Source organism: Manis javanica, chromosome 14 (assembly GCF_040802235.1).
Source record: "Manis javanica isolate MJ-LG chromosome 14, MJ_LKY, whole genome shotgun sequence".
In the NCBI taxonomy this organism is placed as follows: domain Eukaryota; kingdom Metazoa; phylum Chordata; class Mammalia; order Pholidota; family Manidae; genus Manis; species Manis javanica.
The window spans coordinates 18,078,411-18,100,469 of record NC_133169.1 but is presented as its reverse complement, the minus strand read 5'-3'; the positions used below and the strand labels follow the sequence as shown (position 1 = coordinate 18,100,469).

General features: G+C 39.6%; 1 protein-coding gene across 1 annotated transcript in view; it reads right to left on the bottom strand.

Moving 5' to 3' along the window:
• USH2A (usherin) overlaps positions 1–22,059 on the bottom strand; it is a 721,517-nt gene that overhangs the window by 127,755 nt on the left and 571,703 nt on the right. The window contains exons 55-56 of the mRNA XM_073222145.1: positions 18,878–19,076; positions 5,679–5,786 (exon numbers count right to left, since the gene is read on the bottom strand). Coding sequence (XP_073078246.1) covers positions 5,679–5,786; positions 18,878–19,076 — 307 coding nt within the window. The remainder of the gene's footprint in view (positions 1–5,678; positions 5,787–18,877; positions 19,077–22,059) is intronic.

Genomic DNA, 22,059 nt, shown 5'->3' with positions numbered 1-22,059 from the left:
TTTCCCCACCCCTACCACTGTCAATGTATTACAAGAGTCTTTTGGGCTACTGGGGAGTGTGCAGCTGCTTTTACTGCTGCTAAGCTAGCAGTCAAGGCCACGCAGGCCTTGAGTGTAATGGACTCATCAAGGTCCTGTGAGCTTGATGTTCATGTAACCAAAGATGGTTATGGATGGGGTCTTTGGCAGAGGCTTGAATGGACACACTAACCTATTGGATTCTGGTCACAACTCTGGGAAGGAGCAGAGATCTGGGTCACCTTGATAGAGAAGCAACTGGCTGCTGTGTACAAGCCTTGCTGGCTATGGAGAGCATCACCAGAACAGGTCCAACCAAGGTGATAACCACCTATACCTTTGTGGGGTGGGTGCGAGACTGGACCCAAAAGCCATGGAGTGGCATGGCACAGATGCCTACAGTGGCCAAATGGGGTGCATATTTACAGCAGTGTGACAATACTAGCCCCTTAAGTGGAGAACTCCACTTTGGGAGAGTGACCTAAACCAGTGGAAAACAGGAAGAACTTGCTTTTGAGCCATTGGTAGCCAAGAGTCCTTGTTAGGAGGGAAAAGTCCCTATACCTGAAGATACTTGGTATGCAGATGGCTCCAGTCGTGGGCAGCTCCTGAAGTGGAGGGCTGTGGCTTTCCAACCTAAGACTGAGACAGTATAGATGGAGGATGGAGAGGGGAAGAGCAGCCAATGGGCTGAGTTGCAGGCAGTATGGCTTGTGATCACCCAGGAGCCCTCTCCTATAGTTGTCTGCACTGACAGCTGGGCCACCTCTAGGAGCTTGACCCTGTGGTTACCAACATGGTACCATGCCAACTGGATGGTTGGTTACTAGCTCCTTTGCGGCAAAAGTTGTGGTGAGACCTATGGGCCTCTGGTAAGATTATGACAGTTACCGTATATCATGGGACTGGCCATTTGCCTTTGGCATCCCCAGGGAATGATGAAGCAGACACACTGGCCCAGGTGCACTGGCTAGGAGGAAAGCCTGCCTCTAATGTGGCTCAATGGTTCCATCAGTGCTTGCTACATACGGGGCAAAAGACAATGTGGGCAGTCGCCCATCAGTGGGGCTTGCCATTGACCTTTGAAGAAGTCAGCAGAGCCCAGAAGGAGTGCCTTGTGTGCTCTAAGAGGGACTGACACCGAGTTCCACAGCAACATGGGACAATAGCAAAGGGGCCGATATCCCTTGTCAGGTGGCAGATAGACTATATTGGGCCTCTGCCCATATCAGAAGGATTTCAGTATGCCATGACTTGTGTGGGCACAGCTACTGGACTGTTGGTTGCTTTTCCTGCATGTCGTGCAGATCAGCAAAGCACCAAGAGGGGCAGACAGCATCTCTTTGCAGCCTTCAGCCAGCCGTAGGGGATTGAGAGTGATCCAGGCACCCACTTTGCTGGACATGTGTTGCAAGGATGGAAGCAACAATTAGGAATAAAGTGGAAGTTTCATGTACTATATAATCCTACTGGGGCAGGTGTGATAGAGAGGTACAATGGTTTGTTGAAATCTGGCCTGATATCGGACACCAATAGTCTATGGGGCTTGTCGGTTTACTTATGGGCAGTGCTATGGCATTTGATTGAGACGCCCCAAAAAGGAGCCTTGAGCCCTGTAGATATGCTAACCCACCTTGCTGCCTCTCCTTTACAACTGTATGTGCTAAGCAGAGAGGAGTTATTGAAGTCAGGACAGGGCCAGTAGAGCAACATCCTGCTGCCAGCCCCAACCATATTAAACCCTGGAGACACTGTTGAATGGACATGGCCCTGGACATTCCGACACATGGACCAGCAATGGCTGACCTTTCAGGCACCTTGGGGAAAAGGCCTCAAAGCTGGCCTCTTGTGTATTCCTGGAGTAACAGCAGAGTGGCCCCCAAAGATTACAGTGGTGTACCAAAAACGTCTGGGGAAGTTTGTTTTATCTTTATGGCCAGTACATGTACCTCCTGTAGCCCTATATATTGACCCATCCGTAACTCCCACAGGGAGGGGGGTGAAGGTCTGGTGTACTAGACCAGGATGAGATCCTGTTCCTGCCACTGTCCTATCACAGGACTCTCTCTTGCATGCATCCTACCTGATGGACAAGATTTGCCTATGCTGGTGTCATCAAAACATGTATCTTATTGCCCTTAAGGTTATTTTATTGTACAGTCCTTGCGGCTTGGATGCACCCCCTGGCTGCAGCTGCTGTGTGATGATTGCTCTGAACTCTCTACCTCTTTAGCTACTGCCTACCTGTGGAATGGGTGAGCTGTGGACTTAATCTGCATAGGATTTTGATAGCAGCTGAATCCTCCAGTTTGAGGATTATCATGATTTTATTGGTGTTGCTATTGTATGTCATCAGTCTGATTATAACGCTCCAGTTTTCTTGCCCAGGGACCATTGCAGAAGAAGGGTAACAAGTAAATTTTAAGGTGAGATTTCTGGAGGGGTGGCCTGTGGGTAAAATGGCAGTATTTCCCAAATCTCTTGCCTGGCTTTAGTGCATCTCCATATCAATTAAGTGTTTCTAAGGGGTAGAGAGAAGTAGTTCATCTCTGTATCAGCCTGGGTGAAGGGCTTACCGGAACCTGAGAGGTTGGGGGGAGGATTCACTTGCTTCTGCCACAGTAGAAGAGAGAGAGGCTGGGTGGCTTTTTTGTAAGCAATAAACGGATTTTAAACTGTATTTCTCCCTTTGACTGATTTCCCTTTCAGCTAGGTATTTTGCCCTGGGATTTCCTCTCCCTGGAGTTAGAGATGGAAAGGAAGAACACATTTTTAAAAAATCCTTAATATTTAAAACTACTAAGATTTTATAAAGAATTATATATTACAACCTAAGGGGAAGAGAAGTATTAAGATAGTCAATTTTGGGGCTAGGGGATTAAATTAGGTGGATGGCAGTACTTGAGAGAGAGCGAAAGGAAGAAAAGTAAGTTTAGGGAGTGGGGAGAGGGGTTTTAAGCATTGCAATGCTGAGTTTGAAGTATTTGCAAAACACTTGCATATAAACATCTGGTAGAGCGGTGGACCATAGGCCTTAAATCTGTGAGCATAGCCTCTGTGAGAGCTGAAGAATGTGGGAGCTCGCAGCCTTCATTAGGAATTAAAGCTGCTACTTGGGAATTCCAAGGACTCTTTGGAGTTACAAGTACAAGAGTAGAGGAAGAATCTAAAGAACATCAATAGTTAAAAGAAGGCCAGAGAAAGGGGAATTGGGAATGAGACTGAGAAGGATTGGTTTCCCTTTCCTTTTTCTTTTCCCCATTATCAATGCTAGAGGAACGCTTGCCTGCAATTTTGAATGATTGAACTCTAAAATGAATTAGAACTTGCTAGTATGGCAGCAATTCTAAAAAGAGAGAGCAATAACCCAGTATGAACTCTTCCCATTATTTGACTAAAGGTACACAATTTTCTATGAAGATAAAATGGTAGTGAATTATGTCCAACTTATCAATGAGGTCATAATGTGCATTAACTCCCTTTTTTTTTTTTTAAGATTGAAAGTGAGAGAGAAATGAGAAGAGCTCGGGGTGGCTATGAACAAATGCTTCTCTTAATTCTTTCCATATCCACTTAAGACACTCCAGTGTTAGATGTGTTAGATGCTTAAACTATGTCACATTCACTCAAATAGACATTTTTAATTAGTTATATTTGGGTTATTAATTTAAAATGATATACGTATTTCCATTTTATAGTAAAACAACAGAACTTAATGTTACTGCTAATTTGTTCCCTTGCAATCCTTGAGTTCAGCACTCACACTACATTTATTTCACATACAAGTTATTCACAAATGGCACTTATACAGCCAGAAAATAGATTCTAAATCTGTGTTTGTTCTGCAGAGGAAAGTCAATTTAGTTTATTATTTCTTTGTACAGTTATTTGTGTTAAAGGAAAGGTGCATAAAGAGAAAAAGAGAAATCAAAACATTTCTCATCTCAAGTCCCCTGAACTGTTGAAAGCTGTGATTTTTAACATGAAATCTGAGCTCTTTCAATAATTTTTTTTTTGGGGGGGAATGGTAAAATAGATGCATATTTTCTAAGAATTTAATGATATAGATTTGATGAGTAAACTGGAGCAAGAGATCCTGTCATTTTATTAGGCTTGAGTTCCAGCCAAAACTGGTTGATAGATCCTTTAGAAATTATCCATTATCATCAAAGTATCCATTTGATAGTTTACCTTTCCAAAAATCCACTGCTGCTTTCTTCCTTTCAAAGGAACACTAAGCTTTTTGACATGAAACATTCTTTATATAGAAAACATCATTAGTGAATTCCTGGTGAGGAGCCATATGCCCCATATGTGGAATTTTCCATTTTATTCCCCATTTACTGGTAGGAAGTTCAGGTCTAATATTCTGAGGTACAACAATCCCTTTCATTAGAAGAGTAATGGACAACTAGTTCAGGTCTCTCCAATGGTAATTAACATTACACTTCTCTTTTGAAACTAATTTATGCCTCTGTTTCCCCACATGGAAAACTGGCAGATAATAAAGATCAAGAAAATAGTAAGTTGATCACTCTAAAGCTTCAGAGAATGTTTTTTTTCCATAAAAGTAAACGATACCACCAATCTCAGTTTCCAACCCACAGGTAACCACTGTTGTCAGTTGAGTGTGTATGGTTTCAGATTTTTTTCTATGATTTTATGTATGTATCTATAGAAATGAAAATGGTTTTCTATGTAATTTTAATATATATAAAATATACTATACATTAATGTACTAATATCATTTCATTCTTATAGGTACAGATCATCTCATTCTTTTAAAGTGATGCATGGAATTCTGTAATGTGAATATATGTGAATTTATTTAGTCATTCCTTTACTCTTAGACATTTAAATCGCTTCCAACATTTTTTCATTCAACAAACAAAAAAATGCCTCAGTAAACATACTGGTATGTGCCTCCTTCTGCAGTTGTGGGTGTTTTATTTTCTGGTATAGATACTGAAAGTGAAACTATGTGTCATGGGGAAGTAGTATTTTAAATATAATAGATATTGCCAATTTGCCTTCCAAGGTGATAGTTCCCCTTCATATTCCCTCAACCTGTGTTTGATTGTACATCCCCTCCATTGTTCATTTTTCCAAATTCTTGTTCCTGTAGCCATCTCAGACCTCATTTAGTCCATAAAATCTTTCTTGATGGCCATGATGGGTTGTAATCTCTCCCTCTTCAGATTAACCTGAACATTCTGTTCATTTATTCTTCTTTAATATCACCTTTCAGATTCTCTCTCTTCATGTAAGTTCAGGTACTTACCGTATCACTTCCACTTGATTTTAAGTTCTTCAGTGCAGTGAATGTTTTAGTCAACTTCAGCAGAAAATATGGGCTTTTTACATATAAAGCACCCCAGAAATATTTAATTTTTGACTTTTTGAGGAATTTCACATCCAAGTATACAACAGTTATATATTTTGTCCCACAGAATACCCAATTTACAAGATTTAAAGAATTGAAAACAAACTTTACCTTTGGAGGCTTATGGTTTAAACAAATCTGGAGAATGGGAACCTCCAATACTATTTTATTTTGTACCTGTCTACTTTATTCCTTCTTCTTTGTTTGATATGAAAGAGTTTATAGAGTTCACTTCAAAATGAAAACTTCTCCCAAGTCATGGGTATTTCTTAATTACCTTGAGGGGCTGCCTGCAGTGTCTGACCTAGAAAAGGCTCACTTGAAGTGCATCCAGCAGATGTACAAGCTGTAAGCGTGAAGCTGTAGTTGGTGTATGGCTGGAGACCTAGAAAGGAGCAGACCAGAAATAAAGTACATCTTGAGAGGATTATTTATTATCAATTAAGCACCAGAAGTAACATGCAGAGTTGTAGATACAATCTCCAAAAATTTTAAGAGCAGAAAATACTCTCTAATGGGGATATGAATCCCATAAGCAGTTCAGTATTAGAAATTTCATTCATCACTGATGAAATAAATTCTCAGCCTTACAAGAGACCTTAGCATTCACATCATCCATCCATCCATGTTTCTCTTGATTCCCCTTCCTGAGTTGTCACTGAAGAGGCCATCCTGCCTAGGCCACGGGAGGACTCCCTCTCTCACAGAGCCCATTCTGTCTTTAGACAGCTCTAGAGTTCTCCTTATTTTGTTTGAATGTCCTCCCTCACATTGTGGTTAGCTCTTACTATCACTTGCACCCTTAGGGACATGTAGAACAAATCTAATTTCTTTTTCCACATGACAGTTCTTCAAATATTAGGAGACAGTTATGAAATCCCCCCTGAATGTTCTCTTCTCTAGGCTAACTATCCCAGTTTCTGCAACTGCTTCTTTTATCAACAAGGGCAGAAAAAATAAAAAGAAAGTTAGATTCAACATTTTTAAACCCCAAGTCATATTCAGCTCATATTAACACCAACGCCTCCCCCATCCCCTTTTAACTTTGCATTTCTTTGCCATGTATACGGGCCTATAGCATACTCCCTCAGACTCCTGTCGTGGTTTGGGGTGTTGGTTTTGTGTCTACACATAGATAAAACATAATTTGATGAGGGAATAGTGCTTATTGTTCCTTTTGTCTTCAGAGTATAATGTAGCCCAGCAACTGCTCAATAAGCTTCCGGAAAAATAAGAATGACAATCCATTTACAAAAAATACTGTATACTGTTAGGTTTCACTAAGCCCTGGCTGGTGACCTTGGGCAAGTTACTTAGTTTCTCTTTGCCTTGATCTACTGATCTGCAAAATGGGGAATCTTAGCATCTAGTTTCTAAGGCTGTTGAGAAGATGAAATGGACTATTCAGAGCAGTACTTCATTTTAGCAGAAGCAACCTTAAGACTGAGCAGCATTTGACAAGGAATATACTGAGGCTCGTATTTCTTGCTTTGATTCTTGGGAAAATTTAAGCAATGCCAAAACGATTTTTTTTTAAAGAACAGGACTTAGTTTATGTTAAATAACTGGGCTAAGTTGTAATATGGATCCAATGATGACTATATTAATTTTTCTTGAATTTTGAACTACATTTTCACACATGTTGTTCTTGGTGGGGTGATTTTTCCTGCAGAGACTTTCATGTATCACTCTGTCACCTTATGCACATTTTTGCTCAAACACTGCATTTTAAAAGATTTTGACCCCTCTATCTACACACTGCACCCAGCACTTTCATCCCTTCAGATTACTTTCTTCCTTCACATCCTTCAGCACTATCTGATGTTTTATTATATGTCTGTCTATTTATTGTTTGTCTCCCCCTTTATGGTGTAAACTACAAGAGCACTAAAGGATGCCTATCTCTGAAGGATACCACAGATTCATTTGACTAATGACAGGCACAAAGTAGGTGCCTGTTAAATGAATGAAAAGAGTAACTAACTGGTTTGTTTAGAATTAGAGCAGTGGTCCGGACTCTCTGCTAAGGCAGTAATGTTTTGCAGCTGCTCCTGGCTGCTCCAGGCTTCAGCTTGAAAACCCTTTGCGTTTTCTTATCAATTCAGTGATAAGATGCAGTCCTTATTTGATTGTAATCTTCTATTTGGTTGCTATGGAGGATTAACATAATTTTGATATTTACCTGGAATATGATGAAAGATCTAAGCCATACCCAAGTCATATAGGTTTGATAAAAGCTTATGGGTAAACGCTAAAGATTATAAAGTACAGACCTCCAAAGCAAAGGGAGGGAAACATTTCAGAGAAGGTCGGAGGCTGTGGTGGCAGGCTGGTTTCACCTGGGAGGAAAAAGCCTTGAAAAACGAGGTCGTGACCCTTGTAACAACATTGTATCTGAATATCTTACTTTCTCACTTAGAATGTAAGCCCTTTGAGAGTAAGGATGATATCTTTTTTTTTTTTTTTGCCCAATATTGCCTACTTTAGGTGTTCAATGTTTGTTAAATATTGTTAAAAACCAAGCCCCCAAATTTGCTGCCAAGGTTGTTGGGGCTATGTGGCAACCATGTTCCTAATACTCTTCATCACAGGTGTGGTCTGACCAGACCCTTTTTCATAATTCCATAGGTATCCCTGCCCACGGCCTCTGTTGCATTCATGGGAGATGATGCTCTAGATGCAGAAAATCATCAAAATAATACAAAAATTAATACATAAACAATGATTATCTTCTAGATTTTTTTCTGAATGCTAGCTTTAAGTATGATTAGTAAAAATGAAGCAATGCTTGATTTTTCTCTGGAATGTTCAAACCAAAAAAAAAAAAAAAGACAAAGTCTCAATTCTCTTCTTCATTTTGTGTCTTGGCCAGTCTGATTGCAGATGTGCAATGACAGTTGAAGAACATTTTGGGACAGGTCTTAGGAAAGAAGAGAAAATTCGTAATCACAGAGGTGTACTAAAGTTGATGAGAGGATTGAGCATTTGCGGTGAGAATAGCAGCTGAAAAGAAAATCACATAAAAGGAGAAATTGCCCTTTCTTCATAAAATCTTTCTGAAGCCAATTGAGTGGCATCCGCTTTAGATGTGGCCCAGAATACTAGAAGACAGCTGTTTCGAGGTGGTACAAAGTGGAACAGCTAGCTCTTTAGGAATGTTTGATAGACTGGGGAACGTGTGCCAAAAACGTTTGCTCCCTGTGTTTGAATTGGATGGAGTGGGTTACCACCCCTGCAGGGTACGGAGCCCGGGCTGGTGTAGGAATATGTATCTCTTAAAGTACTGGAGAACCAGATGCACGAAGGCGGATGTAGAAACTAAGCTCTGGGTAGAAAGCATAGGTCAGAAGGTCAGAGGAATCCAAAGACATCACCAATCAAGAGAAGTGGATGTGGTGAAATGGGTAAAAAAAACAAAGATTGGATAATCAGAAAGATGAGAGTGGGAGGCATGAGATGAGACCTCAAGTGAAAGAGGGAGGATGATGGACTTAATTTAATTTTCCGACAATTTATTCTCAAAAAGCTGTTTTCCCCTGAAATGTGGGCATGCTGGCCAATTTAAAGGGCCGTATTGGTGAAAGGGTAGAAGTACTTAGGTTCATTTCAACTGACATTTACCAGTTTGTGTCATGCAACTCCACATCTGCTCTATTTACCTTCCAGAGCCCACTCATACTTCTTCTTAAAACAAAATTCAAACTTTCTTGGGTGAAAATCAGTGTTCTGGCCACTATCAGTCTTTGTGCTTTGTTCAGATTTGATGCCACTTGGAATGAGGAGCGTATGTAGACCCAGGCCTGAACACAGCTCCACATTGCCTTTGCAGTGTTAGCAGCTGAGAACTGCGTCTGGGACCTCATGCAGGCCAGTGAAAGACAGGCTTTGAATCAGAACTTCCATGTGCACCGCTGGTAGTTCTTTTTCACCACATAGAACTTGAGAATGGAGGAGAGCTCAGAGAGTAAAACAAATTGGGTCTGGAAATACCATTTAGTGGTCTTGAATGAGCCATACCAAAAGTCTACACCCGAATTTTTAGTTTCATGAGCCAATACAAGTCTGTTTGTTAAGGCTGTTTGAAGTGAGTTTTGTGTGACTTAGAAAAAAACAGTTGTAAATGACACAATTCCTGTCATTACTAATAAGGTCGCATGCGGATGCACAGGTTCAGAATCTTGTATGTTACACTTGGGGGTCACAGCAGCTATTATTGCCCTGTTCTTGGTGAACTGCCTTTATACAAGATAGAGTTACAAGATATGGGAGAGAGAAGGAGCAAAAACATGGAAAGATTTGGTGAAAAGGTGAAGAGGTCTCAACTTGAATATCACCAGAACAGGAATTACTATTCCCTCCTTATCAGTTGTAAAACTGGGGCTCAGAGAACCAAATGTTCACACAGTCCTTGAACCATCAGGTCAGGATGGAGACACACACAGGATACAAACACCAAGCCCTGTGTTCTTGCCATATCACATACAAGTCACAGCCAAATACCTTGAACTTTTTCAATGATTGCTTTCTCTCTGAAGATTGAACAGCATTTGAAAGATGTAAAAATGGTAGAAACCATTGCAGCTGTTCTTAAAAATGAAAGAAATATGTTGAAAGGACCTAGTTCAATCATTGAGTCAATACAAAAACTATAAAGTAAAACTGGCGGTGGTTTGGTTATTCCATTTTCTCTCCTCTTTTCTCTGGATGCTATACACTAAATAAATATATTTTATGAGAAATGCAGTTTTTTTTTTCAAGGAGGTTGGTGAGTCAGTTACACATATAACATTAGCTAAAGTTTACTAAACACTTACTATGTGCAGGCTTTCTGCGGACTTCCTGGGCATTAACTTGTTAAGCAGGGAAATAGATATGAGCAGGGTGGAAAAAGAAAAAGGCCAGAAAGTCCACTAAAAAGGTCCAAAGTTAATCAATTAAAGCTCAAAAAGCCAGGAGCAACTTAGCCTGGAATGTTTGAATATTCCCCAGATAAAGGAAGGTTCCTTAGCATAGTCCATGTCCTTATTATGTTAATCCTGCAGGCCCAGCTTATTTTTTTTTATCTTTACCTATCTGCTGTTTTTCTCCCCTTCCAGCCCTAATTAAGTAGTTTGCAACCGAGGCAACTAACTTAGCATGCAGGCCCAGCTGTAAACAACATAGTAAAAGGTAGGAAGGATTCCACCTTAAAGATTGTATTTTAATACCCAGGAAGTTAAAAATGTAATATTCTTAATTTCCTCTTGGGCAAACAGACAATAACTCAGCCCACCTTAGGGGCTGGGCAGGCAGCCTGTTTGATCTACTCCCAGACCAAGACTCGGTATCCCAGGGAGAAATCAGAGCAGGAAGTTCCTTGTGTTAAGTTAATTCTAAATATTCAAAGACCACTTAACAGGTCTGCACCCCCAGGCCTTTGTCACAGTCCTGAACAATCCTTAAAAGGGGGAACCCCCAACCTTTCGGGGCACTACTCTCTCTGAGGTCGCCTGCACTTTCTAAAGTGGGTAACCTTTTAATCTTAAACTTTCTCTCTCTGACCTTTTCAGGGTGCCCTTGTGAGGTGGCCTGTAGTTTCTCTCTCTTTAAATAACTTTAAATAAAAGTTTACTCTGCTTCACTGCTGTGTCTCTGCCCTTCAATTCTTTGTTGTGGCGGGGACAAGGACGGAGGAAAATACACAACGCTTCCCCAACAAACTCAATCCAAGCCTTCAGTAAGTCCCTGAGGGACTGCTCTTGTCTGCTCATTTTACAGATGAGGGAGTTAAGGCATAGAGAGTGGGTGGGGCTCACCTAGGATCACAGCGATGAGGATAGAGTCAGGATAGAAATCTGGGCAGCTGGGCTAAGAAATGTGGCCCAGCACAACTGGGTCAGGCTTTTTTATAAGGAACACAATGACAACAGCTTCAAGTCCAGTGACACTTTCCTAATATATATGAAAAAAAACCCAGTGGGAATATATTGAAATATTTCCATTTTGAATATTACCACAATTCATGTCCTGAGGCAGTGCAGCATAGCTGTCCAGATAGAATAATCTGAAGTTAGATTATTTGGATTTTAATCCTTGCCTATATCTCAGTTTTCACATCTGTAAACTGTGGGCATAGTGTAGGCTGCTTAATGGGTTTACAGACGAACTTGAAGGAAGGCAATATTTGAATCCATAAGTTTCTATATTCTATTTCTTAGGTCTTGTATTTGTCATACTGTTGGAGAAGTGGATTACTAACACACTTGGTTCAAATAATCTGTAAGGAAAGCGTAGGCTGCCATCAGGCATACATGATTTACATGAACTTGATGTCCTTTCATATTTATGACTGTAAAACTCAATAAAATCAACACAGTTCAACAGGAATCTGCTGTCATTTTAACTAAGTCTCCATTGGTAGTCCTTAAAATGAGATATATATGAAATATTAGCAACAGGCAATGAAAAGGGCACGCCAATTGAAAACTACTCATGAATTGATCAGGATGAGAAGAGGGAAATAAAGAGATGTCTCTAAGGAACCATTCTGACTGTAACTTAATCCTGAAGTCGAACAGTAGAAGGAGAAAAGAAAACATCATTCAAGTGTTTAGCATTGAATTAAAAGAGTAAGGGATAGCAGTTGTAGAGTAGAGAAAGGCAAATGCCTGTATTTAACATTTCAGTATAGTGGAGATTACTGTGGCTGCAAATTACCTGAATTTCCCCACAGGGAATCATGTTCTCTTTTAAAGGAAAGAGGAATCCTATCACCAAACGCATTACAATTACACTTTCAAGTAACATTACTTTCAAGAGTAAATGTGTGTTAAAAAGGGACAGCAAAAAGTCTACTTATGGATCATAAAAAAGATGATTTGGGAAACAAAACCCATGCCTATGTATGCTACATTTGATGCACTTTATAAAGAACAGCTCATTTCTAATTCTTGATCTCCAGATAAGCAGTCAGGAAAAGGCATTTTGTCTGTTGTAGTTCAGATAAAAAGTGCTCCTTCAAAGCATTCAGGTTGGATTCTACAGCAGTGTCATTATTACCAAATATCCTAAAGAATATGTAATTCCACAAATTCCTGAGTCAATTTGGCCAGTGACTAGTTCAAGGGCTGAGAAGCCTCGGTTACTTTAAAACATTTTTGGTAGGTGGTTATCAAATAGTATATACCCTGTGGGCAGGTACCCTGTCCTGGCACCAGTTCACCCAAACTGGATGTTTAGCCCGGCACAACGGAGCCGCACATCCAGTCTTGCTGCTGTAAAGCTCTTCTTTTGTCCTCACATGCCTCGGATCTCATTAATGTCCCCGTCCAGGGCATCTGCTCACGGAGGTTCCCAGGGGCTTCCAGCATCCTCTGGCAGTCTTGGCTGTGAGGGGTAGGGCTGCATCAGCATCCTACTTTAGATCAATCTGAGTCTATGGAAAAATTTGGATGTCCAAAACTGGTACATCAAGACATCATGCAATTACTTTAGAGACAGCCAAGGTGCGTTTAAATTATGATCTACTTTGCCAAGTTTGATGAAGAAATACTTCAGGAGCTCACAATCCCCTTGTCTAAATAGTACCATCCATCACAGTCTCAACTACTCCCCATCCCACTTAATCAAGCCAATTTCTTACCTCCCTGTGAGTAACCATTGGCACCGTACATTTCCTGTATCAATGCTTTAGGGTATGAATTCAGCTGATAAGTCATATGCACTGGGCATCAAAACATCAAAACAAAGAGGCACTTGCAATGCAAGGGGTAGAGATAACTTCATGGGCTGTGGTTCTGACTGCTTGCTACAAGTTTATTTGTATTCCTAAGTCTTTATTTTATGTGACATTCCACTACTCAACATCTTCATGATCAGATTTATCTCAGGAAGTACTTTCCAGACAGGTTACTTTGTCAGATTTTCTTTCTAAATACAGACCAACAGTAAGTCTATTAAGATAGTCCAAGGAAAGACCCTTACTTTTGACTTCTATAACATTATTTTAATCAATATTTTTCTTTAGAGTTTGGTGTTGTACTACACTGGAGCCACTTTTACCCCGCATTTTCAGGCAGTTTTCTTCTCTAGAAACAAATTGTGGCATCAGGTGGTGGCAAAGTCTGAAGCTGCTCAAATGCTTGACAAGGACACATACTGCAGAGAGAGCTGGTGTTGGCTAGAACTGCTTGGGCTAAACGTAACTAGTGACTGTCCAGGAAAAGACCTGGGATTGTTTAAAGACAGTAAGAACTTTTAGTTCATGCTGTGCTCTGGTTTTCTTTCTTTCTCTCTTTTTCTTTTTCTTTTTCTTCCTTTCCTTCCTTTCCTTCCTTTCTTTCTTTCCTTCCTTCCTTCCTTCCTTCCTTCCTTCCTTCCTTCCTTCCTTCCTTCCTTCCTGTCTGTGTCTGTCTGTCTGTCTGTCTCTCTCTCTTTTTTCAGTAGTCAGGCACAAAGTTTTCCTTGGAAAAGTGAAAATAAAATGAATTGTCATGTCTATTTTCACAAGTCTGATGTTTGCTGCTCTGTATGGCTATGCAGCACAGAGCATTATATACAACTACCGACGGAGCTCCTGAGGCTGTTCTGAAGACTTGATTGCCATAATAGTTCTCTTCCTCTTTGGTTCAGTTAAAGGAATATACTGCCAATAAGTTCAGATTGCCAGGGACAAGGATTGGTTTCATGGGTGTGTGACCTGGGCAGCCACCCAAGTCCCCATGCTTAGAAGGGTCTTCAGCATGATTCAATGCTCTGCTTTCACCATCTTGTAATTCTTAATGATTTTTGAACAAGGGGCACTGCATTTTCATTTTTCGCTGGGCCCTGTGAATTATGTAGCCATTCCTGCCTGATTTAGATGTGTTTCATAGTATGCTTTTTGTATCCAATCAAAATGGAATGAAATCACTGAGATACTAATTTACAATTCAACATTTACCCATTCAACAAATACTTTTTGGACACTTAATATGTGTTAAGTACTATGATAGGCACCATCACAGCCAAGGTGGAAGAATGGCCAACAAGAAGCTTTGTCTCTGTTGTTTCCTTAAAAAGCTTTACCTGTTCATTAAGGAACAGAGACAAGAGATAAGGATACTGTGTTAAAGTATAATAAATACCATAAAAGCAAAGTGTAGGATTCTATGGGAGCACATAGAAGAGTTATCAAATGTAAACTCCCTTTATAAATAATTTGCACATTTTTATGTTGATGATAACATGATGGTCAAACTGTGTTCTCTTTTTTCAAAAGTTGTATGTAGGATATCTGTTTCAGAACGTTAGTAGGACATGTTCTGTTACAACCAGCCCTCCTAAGGTTTATGCTGTTTCAGCACTGGAGGTTTTCATGAGCTTCTAGAAGGAAGGAAAAGAAAGGCAAATTGTTTGCTCCTTGCCAAACTCATGCTAATGGGTCTCCCTTTTAAGTGAAATGCAATGAATGAGCACCTTTTAATGAGTTATTTGGAAAACATCTCCCCCAGAGTTAAGAGACCCATAAGCTTGATCATATCTGCTGCTCAAGAGGACATGATGAATTCATTTTGCTCTCAGTGGCCCTAATCATTAAGCTAATCCTTTCCCCATCCTCCCTACCACATGCCCGCATTAGGAGGCCCATGTATATATAAGGTGATGGCAACCCAAAGCGAAACGATGCCATAACCGACATCCCGATCGTTCTGTGCAGGATGGTGGACATGCTTAGTAATACATGATATGAAAAGGTCTTTTATTGACAAGCTGCCATGAGCTGTTTGCATTAGCAAATATGAGAAGATGATGGCTGCTCCCCCTTTGTCCCCATGGTATTCGGCTCAGTGAGATGGCAGAAAGCGCTTCAGTTTACTTAAAGCATTGATAACACCTCTAAATAATTAACTGAGGACTTCCTGTCTTCAATTACTTAATGCTTTTTTTAACATCTTGAGAGGATTATAAGCAATTTATGGATTTCACATGATGAGTGCATTCGCCACTATTCCCACAAAGCATTTACGGGATCATGTTTCTAAAGCTTTGAGGTAATTAAAAATAAGCATGGAGACAATGGGGCTGAGGCAAGGTGCTCGCTTTCCCTTCTGCCATTTCAAAGGACCTGATTTTCAGGCTCCAGGATGACTCGTGCTACAGCCTTATTAGTGTTCGATTGCTACTGGGGAATGCCCAGGTTTTGGAAATGATGAGAAAATCAAAATGTTTTTCCTAGAGGGTTCAGGCAGTTCTACATCAAACATTGGAGCAGGAATGTGAAATAAATTATTGTTTTCGTTCATTCCATGAATTCAAAAACTTCCACACTGAATTTGGTCAGTTTGCTAACCACGGAACTGAACTTTCTCTAGCAGGTAAAGTGCATCAACACTATTAAGATCTCAGATTTTAGATTATCTGATGTGCAGCCCCATTCCTGTTCCACAGGAACTACGTACAGGAGGCTCTGTACTTGGTAAGGTTTTGCTGAATGAGGGTTTATTTCCTTATTTAACAAAGAAATCTCTTTTTAGGGCTGCATTGCCCAGATGAAATACTCTCTAAAGGTATTTAAAACAGTACATAGGAATGGATCAAATGAATTCTAAAGACTTTTCTTCGTTTTTATGATCTTATAAAAAGCAAAATTACGTGGAAAAACTTTTAAATATTTATCCTAATAGAAGAGAAATTCTGGCATCAAGTTTTGTGTATGAAATCCTCTCACATGAAAATATCCATTAAAAAAGGAAGAACTGGTAGAGTGAAGGTGTTTAAAGAAAAATCTTTGCAATTATTTTATAATTAACGAGGCTATCAATCCTTCTGGTTTGCAAATTATAATTGAACCGGGTCTATTGGTGTATAAATGCTGGTTTCTAAAAAATGCAAACCAGTACAGCTGGCCACAGTTCAAAGCCCATGCTGGTAAAATAGATACTGTAAGAAGAAACTTCCTTATCCTTGTATCCCAGTTTATTGTGAAAGCTTTACTGGTACCGCTATAGGTTGAGTTTATTCTCATTTCTTGTCCCTGCTATGACAAGGACTTGAAAGGCAGAGACACAACTCCAAAAGAGGACTGGCCACAGCCAAGGTAGACAAAGGCCTCAGTCTCTTAGGGGAGTGTCTATTTATCACATTCTAGCAGGGAGGCGCCTCTTTGATTGACAGTTTGAGGCCATTTGATTGACAGTTCTAGTTAGACGCCCATTCCACTTGGTGGGAAAGTCTTTTCCAAAACGTACAGAGAAAAGCCCATGGGTGGGGTGGGGGGAGAAGGTAGGTAAACAAAAACCTCAATTTTATTGTAGTGAGATCTTGATGAGGTGTGGTTTGGTGGTTCTTAGTTTTGTTCGGTTGTGCCTGCACTGGGACCTGGTGGGAACAGGTTTGGCCTGGTCCCAGTACGCAAGAAGTTGCCTTCCTGGAAGGCCTATGTTGTGTTTGTGTGGGATCCTTACCAGGGCAGAGTTTGGGCAGTTTTTCTTTGTACTTCATATTTCCCTTCCCTGGCTGCTCCTATCTATCTTTCTACCTAATAGTGCTAAGTGTTAATGTGACTTAAAATGCCTTTCAAAACGCTGTACTTACCCTGCCTAGTCATTCTTTTGATTTCTCTCACTGCAACCTGTGTAGAGGTCTGTTGTGGCATCGGTTACCCTGTATTTGCAGTTATTCCTCAATGTGTCAGTGTTCCCTATTACTGGGAGCTTCTTAAGAACAGTGAGGTTATTTTAGAGCATTTAGTATAACATCTACAACATAGTAAGCAGGCCCCTGTGTTTTTTCTTTGGAATCAAACAGTGTTCTGAGCTCTCCATGGATGGAGGCACTGAATGCCCTAGGCACCCTGAGTAGTTTTCCTCTTCATCTTTCAAACGTGGAAATTAAAAACATCTCTCACTTATCTTACAGGGATGTGATGAGAATCAAATGAGTCAAAATGCAAATGGTTCTTTAACGTTATGAAGCACTATATAAAGGTAAGGTTTTTAATTATGTAAAACAACATTATTTCAATTGTAGTGATTTTTTATTTTAAGTGAAATAAGATGTAATGAACAAATTTGATCATCTGAATTGATGAGGGCTTTTCTCATCCCCATTTTCATCAATTTAGCTCAGGATCTTCAGAGAAGGAGCACAATGTGCTCATCTGTAAATATTTATTAAGCACCTTCTGTAGGCTTATTGCACTTTTGGAAAACAGTGGACATCAGTCAGTGACTCTTACTTGTGAGTCAGGGAATTGGGGAGTTAAGAGAAAATCATAACAGATTTATTTTTCTCCCTGTGTAATATAGCCTGTGCTTCCTCTAAGGAAAAATTAGGCATACACTTCCGAGCCTTTCTGTATTTCTATGTGAGTTCTAGTATCAATGCCTCTTGCAAAGTGTGGGGGTCCAATGGAAGGGGGACATTGCCTCACTTGGCCTTGAAGGGAGGCTGCTGACAAAGGAGTAAATGCAAACTGCTCTCATAATCTAAATTAACACAACTATTTGGGATGATCCAGTAGATTCAAATAATGAACTAAGTTACTTAACCTCTGGAAGTATTCTATTCTGTAAGCTGGGGGTAATAATTCCCTCTCTCCATAGGTATGTGATAGAATCAAATTACATAGTACACGGCATGTGGCACATACTAAATTGGCTTATTCCCCAAACATTTATTTAGCACCTATGAATGTGTCCAGGGTTATTCTAGGTGCAAGAAGAACAGTATTGAAATAGGTCTCTGCAATCCTGGAACTTGCATTTCATTGTGGGCGGGGGGGCATAAAAAGGCAAATAAAAAACAAACAATCAGGGAGTGAGAGGTCTGTGATGAAAATAAAACAAGATGATGTGGTGGTATATTAGAGAAGCTGCTCTAGACTGGGTAAGTCAGAAAACGCTTCTCTTCAGAAGTGACATTCAAACTAAAACGTGTTAATTATTATAATCACTGCTAGTAATTATCTGACATTATAATGCACTGTACTGTTATTATTTTAAAGTTACTTATAACAAATAATGTTATGATAAATAAAGTTACTACAATTACTATAAATAAATGTTAATAATAATAAAAATTGTCACAACCAGTCAGCTGTCAACTGTTCTGTGTATTAATTACCCACTCAGTAGATAAATGTTGGCGTCTGGCTGATCTTCCCCTGCCTTCAAGTACATTCTTGGCTATCCTAGTCCCATTATCTATGAGTATATCCTTGGGGAATGAAAATGCATCTCACTGTTTAGAAAAAAAAAATTAATACTGATGCAAAAATCCTACACATAATGCGTATCAAAGCCAAATATAAATTATTTCTGAAGTTATCTGCTGTTGTGGCTTATTGCTGTCAGTGTGGGCTCCTCTATTAGCATGGATAAGTGGGACCTGACCATATGTCAAGAGAACACGTCCTTTCAAAGTGACCTCATATATCAAATGCACACCCCCGGGATGCATGGCCCCCCAACCACAATGACAGACTCTTCCACTAGGTTCTCCTCTTTTTTTTTTCACCTGTGACTGTATGTTGCCTCCTGTCAGTGGTGTCAGTGTAGATGAGACCTTTCCCAGCCTGCCTGAGCTGGTACTCTTTAATGACGCCATTTGGTTTCTCAGGGATGCTCCAGCTCAAATGCAGAGCCTCCGCACTGGGGGCTGTGATTCTTGGTGGCAAGATGCTCTGCGGAACTCCTTGGGTTGTAGCTGCAACTACCTGAAAACATGGGAATTAAACAGCAATTCAATGTAATAGTACACTAGGTATTCTGCTCAATGAGAATGTCACTTTTGTTTTCAAATGTCGTTGTCTGGCCTGGCATATCATTAGCAGGGGCTTGGAGAAGCAGTCCCCTTTTTATTCTTTCCCTCCCATCCTATTTCAACAATGAAATCTGACCTTGAATGCATTACATAAGTCTCAGACTACCATTTATCACAACAGGTTCAACAATAATTTTGATGGCAGAGTGCAGCCCTCAGTTTAAACAAGTAAAATCTGGCTGGCAGACTGTCTTCCTAGAGAACTCTTGATAACTCTCTTCCATATGGCCCATCAGTGTCTTTGCATTTTAACAGCCTGATTTTGTACATTTTAAGCACCAGTAAATATGGAGCAAAACCCACATCTGAGCTTGCTTGCATATAATATGCTTTGAACAGTATAATTGGAAAGGCTTTTTCTGTACTCTTCCTATCATACTCAGGATGACTTTAGAGGGTCTGCACCAATGTTCTAGAAAAAGAACTGAATGAGAGGAAAAAGAAGACAAATCAACCAGTTATTTATTCAACATTGTCAAAACATAATTTCGGATGAAAACTGGCCGCATTTGCTTTTACATGGAATTAACTCCTATTTCACTTTTTAGCCAATTGCTTTGACATCTGGTAGGCATGAGCTGTGCTTCTGCAAAAACCATGGAATTTTTCTAGGACCATTTGCACCATAACTTTTGATCGGACCGATCGGTTGCCATCTGTCTAAATGGCGGCACACTCAGAGAAGTTTCTGGGGCCTGCTGGATAAGGAACTGCACACATGCACTGCCGCTGGTCCGTCTGACTGAATGTTTTACTTGGATGGTTCTTGCTCAGTGTGTGAAGATGCTGCTCTTCTAAAGTTTTAACCACATGAAAAAAAATCAGAGCTGCCTATGTGTGAGTTTGTTTCTCCTGGATTTACATGGACTCAGCTAGCTTCTGTGAAATGCCTCTCTCTTTATTTTCCTCCTAAATTGTTTGATTGTTTCTTCCCAGTCTGCTGTGTGGACTCTTGTTTCTCCATTTAGTAGCATTCCCAATGCTCCCCATTTATGGTCTTCTGTTTATTGTCTTTCTCTCTGTTCTCTTTAGATGACCATATTCAAACTCCTTGCATCCACTTCCCTTATAGATCTTCCTAGTGAATTTTAGGCACTTCTTAATCTAGCTTCTGACTAAATATTTTCTCTTAAAGTAACAAATGTTTACTTCTACCACTCTGCTCCTTCTCTTAAATACGTTTTTTAAAACATTTAAAATTTTAGTTTTATTCTTTAGTTTTAAGTTTTCCTTTTTTTCATTTGCTTGCAGGCACTGTGATCAGCAAATCGCTCAATTCAGATAGTTTGAAAATATCATTGATACTTTCCTTTTGTAAGGTAGACTACCAAGCCCTGTAGATTTTGTCCCCCGATATTTGCTGTATCTTTCTTATATTCTCGATTCTGCCCTCTGTTACATGAGTTCAGGTCTTGACTATTTCTTGATGAGGCTGGTGCAGAAAAGTGTTGGAACTATTCGATTTTACATGCCAGGCTCTTCTGCCCTTTTCTCTGTTTTTCAAGAATGGGAAATTTTTGTTGACATATTTAAATAGAAACCCTTTTAAACTGAGGAATGGTTTGGGAATTATTATAGATTTATAGAAGACCATGTAAAGATAGTTTTTGGAGGCAAAGTGTGATAAGGGCATAATATTGGCTCAAGTTCTCTTTTTTCCCTTCTTTTTTTATTGAGGTAAATATAGCATATTTGGTACATATAACATTATGTAAGCTAAAGGTGCACAATGATATAATTCAATATCTTTACGCACTACAAAGTGCTCACCATCCTAAGTTGTTATCATTCATCTTCATGCAATTGATCCCCTTCACCCATTTGCCTATTTCCAGCCCTTTCCTGTGGTATATCAGTGGTTTTGTAATTCTTTGGGTAAATACCCAGAAGTGGGATAGCTTGATAATATGGTAGTTCTATTCTCATAGTGGTTGCACCAATTTATACTCCCACCAACAGTATATGAGGGTTCCCTTTCTCCACATTCTGCCTAATATTTATCTCTGATCTTTGTGATAACAGCCATTCTAACCAATGTGATGTAATTCCTCTTTGTGGCTTTGGTATGCATTTCCCTAATAATTAGTGACATAGAACATCTTTTCATATGCCTGTTGGCCATCTGCGTGTCTTTTGTGGAAAAAATATCTATTCAGATCCTCGGCTCAATTTTTAATTGGGTTGTTTTTGTTAAGTAGTGTGAGTTCTTTATGTATTTTGGATATTAATCCCATGTCAGATTTATGATTTGCAAAACTCTCCCATTCATAAGGATGCAATCCCTATATTATGTTTTTGTTTTGATGATGGCTTCTTTTTCTGTGTCGAAGCTTTTGAGTTTGATATAATCTATTTGTTTTTTTGTTTTTTTGTTTGCTTTTGTTTCCCTTGTTTTGGAATCAGATCCACAAAATATTGCTGAGACTGATGTTGTGGAGCTTACCACATATATTTTATTCTAGGAATTTTATGGTTTCAGGATCTACTTTCAAGTCCTTATACCATTTTGAGGTAACTTTTTTATGTATGGTGTTAAACAGTGGTCTAGTTTGATTCTTTTGCATGTGGTTATCTAGTTTTCTTGACATCATTACTAAAGAGACTGTCCTTTATTTTTAAATATTTTTATTGAAGTATACTTAATATACAATATTATAATGGTTGCAAATATACAAGACAGTGTTTCAATAGTCATATACATTATTTAATCCTCACCCCAAAGAGTGTAGTTACTGTCAACGCAGATGTTACAGAACTATCGACTACATTCTCTATGCTGTACTTTCAACGTTGTGAGTAATTTATATTATGATTGAGATTTTTGTGCCTCTTTATCCCCTTCCCTTATTATAACCCACCCACCCCAACTCCTGCAG